Source organism: Chelonoidis abingdonii, chromosome 18 (assembly GCF_003597395.2).
Source record: "Chelonoidis abingdonii isolate Lonesome George chromosome 18, CheloAbing_2.0, whole genome shotgun sequence".
In the NCBI taxonomy this organism is placed as follows: Eukaryota; Metazoa; Chordata; order Testudines; family Testudinidae; genus Chelonoidis; species Chelonoidis abingdonii.
Window position 1 is genome coordinate 4,377,687 of NC_133786.1, and position 16,632 is coordinate 4,394,318.

The window sequence follows — 16,632 nt, forward strand, 5'->3', positions numbered from 1 at the left end:
TCGGGCCTTGAGTTTTCACAGTCGCTTCATGTAGGTCACTGGAGTTCAGGTGGCATTTGGAGACATTCAGTCGCTGCCAGCCTGTACCCATACTGGATGAGAACATCCCTAGCAAAGGTTTTGAGGAACCCAAAATTGGATTTGAACCCAGCAGAGCCCCCCTCTCCGAGTGAACACAGGAAGCTCTTGGCCTGAATGCCAAGGAGGCTGAAGTCCATTTATATTGGCCTATGTGTGTCTCGTTCTCCTTCTTGGTCCCCTCGTGGATGTTGATAAATCATCTGGCCAGGCTCTGGATCAAGACAAAGAGACAATGGAGTCTTCTTCCCCATCAGCTGGGGTAGGGTTATTATGCAAACATCCACCAACTGTATCTGTCTGAGACAATGAGAAGGCCCACATGTTTACCATTTTCTTGGGTACAATCCATCTCTTCCTCCTCTTTTCTGGGAGTCTCTGTCCTACCACCCTCTCTCCCCCTTCCATCGTCATCAGGTTCTTGTCATTCATCCTAAATTGACCGCCAGTCCCCAACCCTCTGGAGGACAGCTCAGGTGCTGGCTGCCTGAAAATCCAGCAGCCAGGTGGGTGAACTCCTGCCCTAGGGCTGAGATGTCCTCCCACCCTTAGTTCCTAGCAGAGAAGCATACAGGTCGCTCTCACCTCTCCTTAGAACCAACATCTACTACCGCCCTTTGGGAACTTGCCAAAAGGAAGGAACTGCTTGCATAGACTTAGTTTCCTTGCACTAGAGACTCAGCGTATCAGTCGGTGTCCCTGACTTACACTGCAGTGAGAGGGCATCTCCACACTTGAATTAAGCATGTGCCTCCAGTCTCCCCACCGTCTTGCTGTCAATCTGGTGGACCACCAGCACGTGGAACGGGTGTTGCCACTTCCCAACGCCAGGCTTCATTTAACCCCTGGTGGGGGGTTTGAAGTCTGAGTTTTCCATCTCCTGCGTAGCCTGCCCTGCCCACCTGAAGAGCTGCCCTTGCCCTGAGCTGTGCCCTTTCACAACCACCTCTGGTGCGTGAATGCATATGCTGGAGTGTTTGACTGTTAGAGACCCTGGCCTTCTGTGTGTGTTGGGAGTGCATCGTCAAACCCCACTCCGCCCTGTTGGGTGGCCCAGTGCCCTCTTGATCACTATCATCCCCGAACTGCCCCATTCTTCTTCCCTTGGTGTGTACGTGGGGCTTTGCCCAAATTCCTCCCCCATCTGTAGCCCTGCCCCATCTCTCCTCCCCTCCCCTCCCTGGCATTGTCCCACAGATGCCAACTCTCCTGCTGCTTCCTTTCCCCTTGTAAACTGTAAGAGGAGAGAGAGGGAGGGGTGAACAGACTCAAGCCTAGCACTGGCAAGTTTCTCCATGTGGCTCAGCCCCCCTGTCTTGCCAGTCCGTGGGTCTCTGCTGATGCCCCTCAGTCCTGCCCTGCAGCCTTCCTGCTGTTCTAATCCTTGAGCCCCTTGTGAGCCGAGGTTGCCAAACTGCATGCCAGGCTGATGGGCATATTTATGATGTGCACAAGGGAGTTGGTTGGATGCGAACCCCCCACCCCCCCACCCCAGTGTGCTGCCTCCCTGCAGCCAGTGGCAGGATTGGATTTCCCAGCCCCTGGTAGACTTGCGGTGTTGACAGACGTGCTCCAGGACATGATGTCATGGTGCTGCAGCCCCAGCCAGCGGCCTGGCTGTTTGTTTGCACTAAAATGATGTAAATTGCTGGACTCTCTCTGGGGATGTACGGCAAAACGAGCTGTTGATTTTTGGCAGGCGGATAATGAGCTGCAGTGTCAGTTTGCTGTGCCCATGATTCCGTCTGACAGCCGAGGACTGGCTCTCTCTCACTCTGGTCTGTCTGCTTGTCTGAGCTAGTCAAGCACGGACCATGTGAGGCATGGGTCAGAAATACAGGGCGAGTGACCCACCCCTCTCTTACAACCCCAGCAGATTTGAGGCACTGTTGTAGCAGAGCAAAGGAACAGGATCCACTGACCCAGCCACCTAGAATCAGGAACGAGAACCAGATCTCAGGAGACCCAACAAAACTCCCATGCAGAGCTGAACAGTGTAACCAGGCCCTTCCTTGTGTGGCTGTTGTCTCCAGCAGCTGGGCTGTAGGGCAGAGGCTGCTGTCACTAGGACAGAAGGAAAAAACAAACCTGGGATCAAGCCAGGGCTTATGGAACATGCTGCAGAGGCTGTCACTGGGCCAGTTAAAGGCCTGTCCCTGATACAATAAAACAGTAACGCCTGGCTCGTCTCTTCCATAGATCTCTATGAGCTCTACAAAGGAGGTCAGTGTCATTAGCATCATTGTGCAGACAGGGAAACTGAGGCACAGAGAGACATGACTTGCCCAAGGTCACCCGGCAGCTGAGCTGGGAATAGGACCAAGGATCCCTGCGACCCAGTGGGGCGTTCGAGTCGCTAGGCCACACTGTTGGCTTCAGAGCAGCAGCAGCCACCTCCCTGGCGAGCTGAGTGTGAGGCTGTTTGCGCAATACAGGGCTGTTTGTGGTTTGCTAGGGGAGGTGCAGTGTGCTGACAGGCTCAGCCCCTGTGTTTGCTTGCATTTCAGTGCACTATCTATAGGCCCAGACAAGCTTCTGCCACGGAGTCCTCTCTCTGAAGTGGCTTGAACTGGTGGAAGAATTGGGTTGACTGGGTGAAGCAGCTTCCAGTTGCCTAGAGCTCTTTCTGACTGTGGTCCAATTGCAGGGCTGGCTTATCACATAGATGCTCCATTCCACCCCAGCTTCTGGCACCAGCAGATTTCTCTTCTTCATCAGACAGCTGGGCACTTTGTTTTCACCTGCTGACCTCAGCTGTTACTGTCGGAATGGTGCCTGGGGCCTGCGGAAGGATGCTGCCTCTGCACTTCTGTAGTATCACCCGTCCGATGGGCTCGAGACCTTCTTTGAACCTCACAACCTCCCTGTGCTGCTGGGGTGGCATCCCGAGCTCACACATGAGAAAACTGGGGCACAGAGAGAAGGAGACTTACCCAGGGTCACACACGGAGTCAGTGCCACAGCAGGGAACAGAATCCAGATCTCCTGAATCCCAGCCCAGTGCATTTCCTGCTGAACAATATGTAACCCATGCTAAGAGTGTAGTTCACCTAAGGATAAGAGTCTACTTCTGTTCCAATTTAGAGGAGCTCTTGCTTTTAGTGATGAAGGTCTCAAATTCAATCTCTGCTGTCCACTGAGCAGGGGGCTTATTGTATGCACTTGCCACCTTATTTGGGTGTTAACATGTGTTGTTTGCATTCTAATGTGCTGATAAAGGGTATCTCTTGTCTCTGGGTCTCCAGTTGGAATCTAGCTGTGTTGGTAGTGACTGGGGCCCCATTGCTATTCAGGGGTCTGTGTGAATTGGGTTTGTGATTTCAGTTTGGTTCCTAGTCGGTGGGAGGGGACAACTGTCTACATCAGACAAATGACCCTACTGACTAGGAGAGCAGCAATGGGAATTCACACCTGCATTTCCCCTGGAATCCACTGATAAAAATGCAGTGCTTTTGGATTCATAGATCTCAAGGCAGAAGGGTCCATTACCATCTTGTCTGACCTCTTGCATCGCAAAGCCATTACGTGCAAAACTTCACCCCCCGGGGCAGCAGGAAGCTCAACCCTAGAGGGCGCCAAGGAGTCAAGACTGTTTTTGTTGCTTCTAAAAATGTATAATGAACTAAACCGTTGAACGTAAAGGGGGAGACAATCCCCCAGAGACGAAAAGGATCGTGAGTTCATTTGGTTGAGATTGTTTTCTTTTGCAGCATGAAGTGCCGAAGATGTGCAGTGGTGGGGAATGGACACCGACTCCGAAACAGCTCCATGGGGGAAGCAATCAACAAATATGATGTGGTGATCAGGTAAGGCACTATGGCGATTCAGTACAGTGAGGGTTAGTCTTCCTCCCCCCAAGGACCCATCACATCAGTTTAGACACAGCGGAGTATGTTCACAGATACCTGGGGACTGGCTGAGATAAACGCTCTGGGATCCATGCTACGTTAATGGGATGGAGGAAAACGGAATGCATTCTTTTCGTGTTGAGAAACCAGAATTGATGCAGCATGTGAGCCTCGTATCTTTCTGTTTTCCTTTGACTTAGCTTTGGCGTGCATGAAAGGAGGCAGAGCCACGGAGCAGGGCTAGCACGGATGAGAGCTGGCCAAGACACAATTGCTGGTTAATGGGAAATCTCAAACAAAAATTTGTCTCAGAAACATGGAAATGTGGCCCGGGAGTCTGAGAGCTCTGGGGTCCCTGGCCCTGGGGCTACCCTTTGAGCTGCAGAGTCTGGAAATCTGGGGTCCCTGGACAGCTCATATGGGGAAGCCTGTTCCAGGAGCTCCAGGCTATCAGCTTGATGGCAGTGACCCTGAGAGACCCCAGGATTTCCAGACTCCAGGCTGTGGATCTAGGAGCCAAGCTCAAGTTAGAGTCAGGGCTTTCAAGAGTGCCAGGTTCTTGGCACCACAGCAGAGAGCTTGGAAGTCCAGAGAGCCCGCATGGTCCTGGCTCCATGACATGCAGCCCGGAAGCGCTGACATAGCAGGGGTGCCTTTGAGACAGTCGGGTCCCTGGGGCAGCCCACGTAGTGGGGATGCTTTGGGCTTTCCTGGAGCTGGAATTGCCAGCACCAGCGAGAAGCAAGTGCTCAGACTCCTTAGGCCAGTTCCTCAGCTCTGATTTGAATGGAAATGCACAGATTTACACAAGGGATGTGGGAGATCCAGGTTAGTCCTACCTGGAAATTCTAGCCTATTCAGGCCTTTCTGCCACTCTCGTCACTGTAGTGTGTGAGCACCTTGCAGTAGGGTGGATTTGATTTAATTCAAATAGTCAGGAAGACTCGAGTTAATCATGGTTTTCTACATAAAAGTGCATTCTTGGTTGTTATAACCCAGTAGTTCTCAAACTTTTGTGCTGGTGACCCCTTTTACATAGGAAGCCTCTGAGTGCTACCCCCCCTTATAAATTAAAAACACTTTTTATTATATTTAACACCCTTATAAATGCTGGAGGCAAAGTGGGGTTTGGGGTGGAGACTGACAGCGCTTGACCCCTCTGTGTAATACCCTCGTGACCCCCTCAGGGTTCCTGACCCCCAGTTTGAGAACCCCTGTTATAACCTTAATACATATTCTTCACAACTCAGAGATAGATGTAGGTTTCATTTTTAGAAGGTACACACTATACATTTTTAAAGTGATTTCTTTTGAAAACTTTTCAGATTAATTTTGCAGCTATATCAGAAAATGAATGATTGTTTGGTGATTTCATTTGCCAGAGGTAATTGAAGTAGATATTTATGAAGTCATTGGGAGGTGAACTATTTCCAATTCAACAGGTTAATCATTAATATTTGGAGGATTTTCTTGCCATGCTGTATTAGAAGGAGAACATCACCGGACAGACATTTAAATTGGTTTATTTAACTAAAACAACAACGTTATGTATTCTGGATTTTTACTTCAATAGCAAACATATAATATTTTAACAAAAAAGCACATGTCCCTCGCTTCTCATGTTTATCTCCAGACTTCTTCTCCTTGTCCAGATCTATTCTGCCCCCAACGATCTTCTATTCATTGAACTTTGCACTTTTAGAGAGAGGTAACAGAGGGACAATAGGGTTGAGGTCTGTTATTTCTCACCTCTATATATTATTTATTTAAAAACATTTTTGCTGTTAACAAGCATGTTACCTCTGGAGAGACAAACCCACAGTTTGAGAACTGCAAAACTAAGCATCTCTGATGGTATCTTCTAGACTGACCACGGAGTCCCATTGGGTAGATAGAAAGATTAACTTAAATAATCTATACAGAAGCTCTTGAAACCCCATAAAATTGGGTCCCTAATCCATGAACTATTGGAACTCATTTACAAAACTTTTCTTAAACGTTACATGAATATATTGTCTCATACTATAGAATTAGAATTTATAATCCCTGTTCCATGATGAGAAAGGTTTGAGCTATAACGTGTCTTAATTAAAATTATCTTTAGATAGGTTTTTTCCTCAAAAAGCATTTCATCAAAAAACTCCGATTTAAATTTAAAAAAATCCGATTTTTTAAATTGATTTTTATCCACCCTGCCTTGCAGTTATGCATTAAGTGATGTGACTAACATTTGTCCTGTGTTTGGTGTCTCATCCTGTCCGAGGGAGAGGTGTGTGTGTGTGTGTGTGTGTGCAGGGGAGGGGTTTGGTTTGGATGGTTTTGTGGAAACGTACTCTCACATTGCTCGGGGTTTGTTAGAGAAGGCAGGTCAAAGCAATGCACCTGGCACCCAGAGTGGGATGGGCCTTACTTCCCCGGGGAGTTCATTCCCAAAGGATCCTGTCCCCACGTCCCCTAACCTAACATCTATCACGTCAAAGTGTGGCGAGCAGGTGGCTCGAATCCACGAAAGGGTCTCCGCTGGGGACGGGAAGTGAGATGCTAATGGCACAGGTCATGGGGAAATTGGAACCCATATGCAATATCCCCTGCCTCATCTTGCTCTCCTTCCCCTCAGGCTGAACAACGCGCCGGTTCATGGGTACGAGGCGGACGTGGGCTCCAAAACCACCATGCGCCTGTTTTACCCAGAGTCCGCGCACTTTGACCCCAGACGGGAAAACAACCCGGATACTCTGCTGGTACTGGTGCCATTTAAACCCATGGATTTCCAATGGCTGGAGATGATCCTCAATGACAAGAAGCGAGTAAGTGCTGCGGGGGGCTATGGCTGGCCTCTCTTTGCCTTGTTTTGCTCTCGCCGCTGGATGCAAGCCTGGTGCAGCCCTAGTGGGGAAAGAACAGCCCCTGACTTTCCTGTTGTCCTTTTCCAGATTCGCAAGGGGTTCTGGAAGCAGCCCCCTTTAATCTGGGATGCCAATCCCGAGCAAGTGCGGATTCTGAACCCTTACTTTATGGAAATTACTGCTGCTAAATTGCTTAATCTTTCCATGAAGCAACCGCGGAAGATTAAACAGGTAAGGGAGCCGGTGTGTTGGGGGCAGAGAGAGCGAGACAGACTCATGGTGCCCCAGATCTAAATCACAGGGCAGTCCCAACTGGAACTCGCTAAGGGGGCATGGTGCCATTCCACTGCACAGTGTCCACCCTTTTCCCCTTCGTGCACCATCGACTTATTGACCCAGCCCTGGGCTGCTCTACACGGTTTGGAAAATTACTTCCCTTTTCCAAGTAGGAGGAGATCAAGGTGAAGGCCACTTGGGTGATTCTTAATGGTGCTTTGTAGATAAAATGCTAGGTGATCCATCCTCCCACAGTACGGGGCTTCCCGGGTGTGGGGAGATGCTGCTGGCTGTTAGAGAGCTTATTCCTTCACTCTCACCCTTCCCTGGTCCTTCTCGCATGAATAGAGAGCAACGATACACGAAGTCCGAAGGTGCAAACAATTCAATGTTTATTGGGGTGAACTTCCAGCAAGCTTAAATTCAAGTTCCTTTTCCTTATTTTTCGAATCCCAACTTACCTCCTGTTTGCCCCTAATTTATATAGTAATATTTTCAGCTATACCTTAACCGATCATTCTACTAAAATTTACCTAACCAATCCTAACATATTGTAACGTGATTAGCTAACCAATTATATCCCACCACCTTAATTAGTTTACACCTAGCAAAATTAATTATACAGCAGACAGAAACAATCATAGAACCAGACAGAGACCATGCAAATAAACATACAAAACAATACAGAAGTAAGGATTTCACAACTACATCTATACAGACATAAGGGTTCTCCAGCTGTGTGTATTGATAAGGGAGTTCTTGCCAGACAGGATGGGATCAAACTAAGTTTCCTTTTCCATCTTCTAGGCTCTTCTCTTTCTCTGGAGGTGATAGATGGAATCGCCTTCCTAACAGTCCCAGATTGCCTTATTTCAATATGACTAGTTTAGAATGTGAGGACCATACATTTCCCAGTTTATGGCTGCTAAAGAACCAGGCCTCAGGCTGTCATAGTAAGAGAAGACCACTACATAGACAGTGATTTTTGATTCTTTCTTTTATACCTCTATAACTAGCTAAGTGATAAGAATACACCTAAAGTCTTAAAGTATAGGCCTTTGCAGACAGGCCTGAATATCTCTATCCTAACACTGGCCACCAGCTCACCTCTATTTCCCTGCATCCTTGAGATTATATTCACACTGCTTTGTTGGGGGGAAAATTGGCCACTGCTGGGAAGTGATTGTGGCTCAAGGCTAAACCAGAAAAGCTGCTCTTCTGGAGGGAGAAGCTAGCAAGCGGCTTCTGCTCAGAGATGAAGATCTTTCTGCACTGAATCCTTCTATTGTTTGTTTGGCCAGTGCAGTCAAATTATAAAGGTGTGTGTGGGTGGGTTGGTGTGTGCACATAAAGCTGGTTTTGAGTTATCCGATTTCTTTTGTTGTCTTAAAGCTATGGATGGCCTTTTGTGTGTGCATCTATAACTCAAGAAATAGCTGAACAGATTTTCCTTGTTATCCGTTACTTGTGAGAAATCAGACAAACCCATAACGTTTGGTGGAAGTTACGAAGGTCTGCAGAGTTCAGAGTGGAATTTTCTTCTCATCCTTTTCTGTAGTAGTGCTGTAACACCGTAGCACTTTGCATCTTCAAAGCACTTGGGAATGGTTGACTAGTGAATGCCCCCACAGACCTGCAAGAGATGTGGTAGGGTCCTCGTTTATAGCTCGAGAAACTGAGGTGCAGAGGTTTAAATGTCCCAGAGCCAGTCACTGTTTCACAAATAATGTTATAGCTTCATAGACTGTAAGGCTAGAAGAGTCCACTATGATCATCCAGGCTGACCACCTGCATAGGCCAGGCCAGAGATCTGCCCTAAATTCCTTCCTGTTTGAACTACAGCATATTTTCTAGAAAAACATCCAGTCTTGATTTAAAAATTTACCATGATGGAGACTCCCCAACAGTTGTTCCGATGCTTAATTACCTTTAGTGTTAAAAATCTCTGCCTTATTTCTAGCCTTCATTTGTCTAACTTCAGCTTTCAGCCACTGGAGACCTTTGTCTGCTAGAGCGGAGAGCCTGCTATTATCAAATTTCTGTTTACCATCTAGGTAGTTAAAAAGACTGTGCTCGAGTCACCTTTTAACTTTATCTTTGCTAAACGAGATCATTTGAGCTGCTTGGCTCTATCACTATAAGGCAGGTTTTCTAATCCTTTAATCCTTCTCGTGGCTCTTCTCTGATCCCTCTCCAATTTATCAGCATCCTTCTTGAACGGTGGACACCAGAACTGGACCCAGTATTCCAGTAGCGGTCGCACCAGTGCCAAACAAAGAGGTAATAGAAGCCCTCCTATTCAATATCCCTCTGTTTATATATCCAAAGATCGCATTAGGCCTTTGGGCCACAGCATCACATGGGGAGCTCGTGTTCAGTGATTATCCCCCACAGCCCCCATGTCCTTTTCAAAATAGCTGCGTCCTAGGAGCAAATCTTTGGCATACACTGACCTCATGTTGATGTTGTTGAATTCTAAGGATGGAACAGCATATAACTGAGGAGTGAGTAAACCTGTGCAGAGCCACAGTGACTCTAAATCTAGCAACGTGGGGGATCGGAGCGAGCAGATGTCCAAATGGAACAGCGTCATTCGGGGATGGGGGGCTGCCATGGCCAGAGAGGAATAGCTTCCTCTCCCTGGAAGGGAATAGAAGTTGGCTGAAGAGGCAATAAGTTGTTCTTCTGTTCTCTGGTCTCTTTCTATCAAGGCTCACATCCTCCCAGCCACGTCAAGCAGAGAGAAATGTCCCAAGCATGGAAATGTTATAGGTTAGGGTAGAAGTAACTCACTAAAAGATCTGCAAAGAGAGATTCCCAGACCAGCTTGGCTAGGGGAAGATCATTTCCAGCTGAGACCAGCTCAGCATGGCTCGTTCCAGCTTAGCTGGGTGGAAGTTCCTTCCAGAGCAGCTGGCTGTTTGAAGGAAGGTGTGCACTTGACTGCAGTGTTGCCACATCCAGAGAAACTGTTTGTATAACTTTCTCCTTGTTCCCATAAATGGATTTTCATGCGGAGTCTTCGTTGTCCTCAACATTGTGTCCAGCATGTGCTACTTTGGGAGGGGAAGGTATAATGTCCCAGGGATCATCCCTCCAGGTTCCTTACTGGGGCTTTGGATCAACCAAAGAAGAGAATTTGTCCCAGATTCACACTGAGCCCAGTGCATGCTGGGACAGGAGTTTAAGCAGTGCTGTTTGGATACTCATGCATTGCAGTCACGGGCAATAAAGCCTTCCTTAAACTATCCATTCTCAGTGCCTTGATCTATGGCAGATCCTAATGACCTGGCACACAGTCATAGGGACTCTCCCCATCTGGAGATTTTTCAAGGATCAACTTGGAAAATCTATGTGTGTCTTGGAGTTCATGACCCAATATTCTCTCCCTTGTCTAGTCTAGATGTTTTATACCCCATAAGGCAGGTGGTGATATACGCAGGACCGAGAGTCCTGCTTCGTAATGGTAGCAGCCCTATAGCTAGCAGCTGCCCTTCATAAGTGGGGAACCTTCATTCTAAGTCACACATATGTGACGAACTGTGTCCATGTATCACAAGGCACCATGGTCATTGGTGTTCGCTATACCCAGTGTTCGCACAGCTCTGATGATCACACATGCCAAGCCTCTGTGTTATACACAGGACCTGTCCCCAAAGAGAGAAGGGGGGAGAAAACCACTCTGAACTGAACCCAGCATGTATGTTGTTGTTTTTTTAAATCACCCTGAGCCCTTTCATCTCTCTCCCTCTAGAAGCCAACGACGGGATTATTAGCCATCACCTTGGCATTGCACTTCTGTGACCTGGTACATATCGCAGGCTTTGGATACCCCAATTCTGCCAATAAGAAACAGACTATACACTACTACGAGCAAATCACACTAAAATCAATGGCCGTAAGTGACGTGCGCTCTTTCCCCTCTAGTGGTGATCATGTTGTGCTGTTACACAGCACCTTTCCCGTGCGAATCTCTGGGCTTTACAAACGTCACCAGCGGGAATTGTGTTATTAACGTATTAGCAAGGTGACCAGATGTCCCGATTTTATAGGGACAGTCCCGATTTTTGGGTCTTTTTCTTATATAGGCTCCTATTACCCCTCACCCCCTGTCCCGATTTTTCACACTTGCTGTCTGGTCACCTCGCGCTAAGCTGTCTGGATTCGGTATGTAATAGAACTAGAGGTTATACCGCCCCTCCACATGCTGTGGCCACTGCCTTTGGTGATACCCATGAATAGCGTTGATGCATTCCATCCGCTAGAGAGCAGTGGTGCATATGAGAGTGATGATCCATAAAAACTCTTCCATTCCCTTGGCATTTGGAGTATTTCCCAGAGTAAGTACAGGGGATACCTAGGAAATACTCTAGGTAGTAGCGCTATCTGTATTATGCTAGTGTCTAGGAACAGCAAGCAAGGATCAGGGCCCCATGCGTTGGGCCCTGTACAGACAGCCGAACGCTTAGTTTGCCATATCCTTGGGACAAGGACCATCTTTTCATTCTGTCTGTACAGTGCATTGCACACCGGGATCTAGGTCCAACTGGACCTCTTAGGTGCTACTGCAATACAATTAATAAATAGCTAGTGAAGGTAGTCCCTCCTCAGAGAGATGCTGTCATCTAAAGCAGGCTTTCTCAACCCATGAGTCGGGACCCAAAATTGGGTCACCAGAACGTTTTAAAGGGTCACGTGGCAGCTCTTGTGGCTGGTTCCAGGCTCTGCAACTCTGGGGTCCCAGCACCACTGAGGTTTGGCCCAGCCGTCATGATGATGGGAGCCCAGGTAGGCCAAATTTGAGGGAGTGGCACTGCAACCCCTTGAACAAGATCACAACTCCACTCACACAGATTTGGTCCAGTGAGAGGGATGGGGCCAAACCAAAGCAGTGCTGTGACCCCACAAGTTGCAATGCTCAGAGTGGAGAGCCAAGCCCAGTCAGCCCCACAGCACAGGAGGTGCAGAAGCTGCCACTGTAGGGTGAGTGCCGGGCAGGACCCGACCAAAACCACCCCAGGGCCTCCACCCCCAGACTATTTACTGTAAATGTAAACGTTTACAAATGGGTCCTGAGCCCAAAAAGGTTGAGAACCACTGATCTAAAGCACAGGTGTAACATGAAGCCAGGCTGAATCTCAGTGGTGTGTTTTGAGCGTGAGTTTCCCTGTGACACAGACACATCTACACAGACGAGAAAGCACACGCCATTCCCCAACTGCCACATGTCACAGTCAAACAGAAATTTGGAGAACAAGTCTGTGTAAAAACCTCAGAACAAGTGTTTTTGCACATAATCCCTGTGCTGCGTAGAGTGCAGACTTGCCTCATTCCTTTAGCTTGACGAGCACAGACATTAGCAATAGCTTAATACATAGCTCGGCTCGAAACATCTCTCCACACTGGGCTCCTCCTAGGGCTCCTCCTTCAGGGCTGCTCAGCTCACACCTTAGATCCTTCATCCCCAGAGAGCTCCCTTACTACCCCCTCTAGATAGGAGTTATCCGCCTCAGGGAGTCAGCCAAATCCACTTACCTCTTTCCCGGTGGGACTAACCTATGCAAACGCTGCCAGCCTGGTAGAATTTGTGGGGTTGTAGGTATAACGGCAAAGATTTCCCCAACCCAGAGAAGAATTTTGGTTTGTGAGCCATTAAGCAGACAAAGGAGGAGACATCGGCCTGTTGAATCAATGCAAAATGAACAATCCCTGTTCTTGCTGACCAGGCTTCCAGCTTTCTCAGCCACAAGGTGGCTAATTACTAATGGACCTATTTTATCAGTGGGTTCAGTGAGACTGGGCGGCTTATTGTGTGGATTCCTGAAACGCTGCTTTGCAGTTGTAGGCATTAAATATTAAACTCTTAAAACAATGACCGTCCCCTTTTAAAGCTGCAGCCTCCCCGACCCCAAGCATCACGGAGGGCGAACCGTGAGAGGACAAGGTGGAGCGGAGCTGTACTCGCAGCCTTTCCCATCTAGCTAGGCTTTTATCAGGGGGTCTGTTGCCATGGCATCTGGCCTAATGAGCTCTCTTTTGTCTGTCTCGCAGGCGTCGGAGCACAATGTCTCGCACGAAGCATTAGCAATAAAAAGGATGCTTGAATTAGGCGTTGTCAAGAACCTTACGTACTTCTGATGGGACGTGGACTAGAATTTCCCTGAATTGCCATGGCCTCCACCTTGGCTGCCTGTCACCCAGCATGTCCCAACATCCACCCGGCCGGAGACACCACTGCTTCGCCGCAGGGCCCCAAGTGCGCTCCCTGCTCGTGGTGGGGGCTGGCTGCTGGGGACAGCGCTGGTCCTGGAGAAGGTAGACAGAGGGGAGAGGGCTGCGGAGTCCCACTCGGCCAGACTGAGGTGGCTTTCGGCCACGTCGTGTCAAGGCTCAGAAGCAGAACATCTGAAATCCTTACAGTCGTGGGGTGGCTGGATCCCTTTGTGGCCAAGCCAACGCTGACTTGCCTGCCTTCAGGGCAGCGCAGAGGGTGCCCCCGTGGGAGAGGCCCTTGTGGCTTGCTGCTGCACCCATCTCTTTGGCCTGTCCGCTCCACATAGAGGACAGGGGTTCTTTGGCGCATTCTTGAACTGAACCCTGGACAGCGGAAGAATTGTCAACTTCTCGCCAGATGGGTTTGCTCTCAGTCTGAATGAGGCAGTGGGACTGGTTTGACACCCGCCCCCATTTCCCCTTCCTGGGGTGGGGCTGGCTCTGGGGTGCGGCACATGGGAATGCTGCTGTAGGTGGAAGCTGTAATGGTGTCTTTTTTTAAACATTTATTGGGGGGGAGGGGTACCATGCAGTATTTTGCTGATGGGGTTTAGACCGACACCCCCCCGCCCCCCCGTGCTGCTTCCCAGTGGGAATGGGGAGCTGGCGATCAAAGTGGGGGCAGGGAGGCAGAGTGGTGGGAGCATTAAATTATTCTTCACTGACAGAGCACAGCTGCCTGCCTCTCCCCTGCCCCCCCGCAGTGAAGGGGAGGACTTTGAACTCTGTTCTGTAAGAGGGCCTAGCATGGGGTGCTAAGGTTTGGAGGAGGAATCGTGGCCGCTCCAGGAATGAGCTGCCCCCAGGGCCGCCTCTGCTGTGGGGCAGAGATTGGTCCGGGGATACCCTCTGCTTGGCCGCACTCAAGGAACTGAAGTAGGAATAAATAGGGTTTTCTTTTCCTTTTTTTAAAAACTTCTGATCAAATTCTGTTTTTTTTCCCCCCCCGCCTTCAATTGCAAGTGCATTTCTTCCAGGGAAGAGGGGTCAGACTGACAACCTGGGGATTGCAGCCCTCAGTTTATCCATAGAACAGGTACCACCATGGGCGGTGAGTGAACATCCCCTTCAGGGAGGCTAGGCCCCAGCCCCGCCCTTCTGCCCGAGGCCTCCCCCTGCTCCCCTTCCCCACTCCTCACCCACCGGAGCCCCAAGCGTGCCCCACCACCAACCGCAGCCGGAGGAGCCTCAGCTGTACCGCCCTGACCCACCTGCCCGAGCCGACCCCTGCCGGCTTCAGGGAGAGGGGAAGCCCCGTCCAGGAGGCGGCACGTGGGCAGGGACACGGCCTGGGTTAGGAGAGGCTTAGCCTCCCCTGGCTTATGACACCCACCAACCATTGGGTACCACACAGGCTCCCAGCCAACGTGTCTTGGCCCTAAACTTGCAGGGCTGAGACGGGAGGTAAGTCTCCATAGCCCGCCCTGCAAGCCGTCTCTTCTCCGCTGAGACTCCTAGCCTTCAGGCTCTGGGCACACGTTCCCTGGGAGCCGGTCCTTGAGATCCTGAAGCGGGGCTGGGGGCATGCATGCTGCCAAAGCCCAGATCTCTCACTGGGATGGGGGAATAGGGGGAAAGATTCTTCTTCAAGCTGCTGACCCAAAGGGGCTTGGACTCGTTGGGACAGAGCAGAAATGTCTCTCTTGAGCAGGCAGTGCTGTGGCTCAATGCTAGTTAATTTAACTAATTTAAATGATTATTTATCTGAGACACATTGGTGTCTACTGCAGAACGAGTGTAATGTTGTTTCCATTGAATTGCCCTGTGGGGCAGCTAAGGAACAGTGGGGTTGAAACTGTATCATCCTTCTGCTTTGCCTGAAGGGGGAGTGACCTTTGGGGATACTCCCTTCTAACCCAGCTCCAATGCAGGGCAAGTACTCAGCCCCCTCTTATCCTCCATAGTGGCCCAGGCTTGGGGTAGCAGTTTTGTGCCCTGGTGTCTGTAGGGCTTTGACTTCATCACTAAGCATCTAACCCCACTGAAGGACTCCCGTTGACTTAGTGAGTGCTGGATCGGGGCCCAAAGCTCTTTGTACCACTGCACCCCTTCTCCCTTGTAGCACAGTCAGGCATGTGTAACATGGCTGGTACCACTAGGGGGCATGGCTAGGGAATGAAGGGGTGTGTGTGTGTGTGTTGTGTCCATCCTTGCTGGAGGTGTGTGTTTGTCTGCCCATCCCTGCTGCCCCCTGCTGGAGGGGTGTGCGTGTGTGTGTGTCCATCCCTGCCCCCTCTGCTGAAGGGGGGTGTGTGTGTCTCCCTCCCCATCCCTGCTGGGGGGGGTGTATGTATGTGTGTGTGTCCCCGTTCCTGCTGTCTCCTGCTGAAGGGGTTGGTGTGTCTGTCTGTCCATCTGTCCCTGCTGCCCCGTGCTGGAGGGGTGTGTGTGTGTGTGCCAATCCCTGCTGGGTGTTTGTGTGTGTCCCTGCTGTAGGGGTATGTGTCTGTCTGTCTGTCCTTGCTGGAGGGGTGTGTGTGTATATACATACATCTCCCAGGGCTGTTTGGTTCTCAGTACTCACAGCAGCCGGCTATCATCCGCTGAGGGAAGCCAGGAAATCCCTGCCTGGAAGTGCAGCCTGTCCAGTGGGCACAGCGCTGGCTGCCCAGTGTATCGTGTCCCTCCTCGGGAACCCCACCTACAGGCTCCTAATCTGAGAGCCCCAGTCCAAGGGGCCATCGCAGAGGAGGTAGCTGAGCGCTGGGTGTACTGGGGAGAAGCAGGGGTAGGTGGGGTCTGATGCAGGGACCAGGGTGAGAAGCAGGCTGGACACTGGGTGTTGCTAGATGGGGAGAACAGCTCAGCCCTCCCTAGACCGTGAAATGGCAGCAGGGTGACTATGGCAGCCCAGTGGCCGTAGCTGCCCTCTGCAGGGCCAGTACCCATCCAGCACAGTGGGCGCTGTGTGGACATGTATGAGGATGGGCACAGGGCTTGCGGTCTCAGCAGAGTGTCCCCACTCTCATTCCTCCACTACATGCGCTGCAGAGTGCTGCTGAATCCCATGCTCAGGCAGGCAAGGAAGGGGATCCCCCCAGCTCCCTTTGTTGAGCTCTGAAGGGTGGCGGAAGATTTCTCAGCTGCCTCTTTGGGCCTGTCCCTGGTGTCTCGGTGGCCCTTGGCTGCTTGGTACCTTGCAGTGACGGCAGTGGTGGAACCAATGTGCCCCTGCTCCAAAAGTGCAGGGCTCCGTTGCTGGGTTTCCAAAACATTTGGCATTTGCAAAGGTTTTTTAGGTGGAGGGAGGTGTGGAAGGGGAGAGGGAGGTGTGGAAGGAAATCACGAGAGACAACTTCTGCCCCTGCTCT

The 16,632-nt window shown here is 50.2% G+C and overlaps 1 protein-coding gene across 17 annotated transcripts in view; it reads left to right on the forward strand.

The window, feature by feature from the left end:
* The window catches only part of ST3GAL4 (ST3 beta-galactoside alpha-2,3-sialyltransferase 4), a 175,216-nt gene extending 159,414 nt beyond the window's left edge, over positions 1 to 15,802 (forward strand). For 16 of the 17 annotated variants that reach the window (XM_075073546.1, XM_075073548.1, XM_075073552.1 and 13 more), the window contains 5 exons: positions 3,789 to 3,884; positions 6,544 to 6,733; positions 6,860 to 7,003; positions 10,803 to 10,946; positions 13,100 to 15,715. In XM_075073546.1, the coding sequence (XP_074929647.1) occupies positions 3,789 to 3,884; positions 6,544 to 6,733; positions 6,860 to 7,003; positions 10,803 to 10,946; positions 13,100 to 13,186 (661 nt within the window). In that variant the 3' untranslated portion in view covers positions 13,187 to 15,715. Of the gene's footprint in view, positions 1 to 3,788; positions 3,885 to 6,543; positions 6,734 to 6,859; positions 7,004 to 10,802; positions 10,947 to 13,099; positions 15,716 to 15,757 lie in introns of those variants that run through there. The other variant, XR_012657228.1, reaches the window with a different exon arrangement.
* Positions 15,803 to 16,632: the final 830 nt, after the last annotated feature.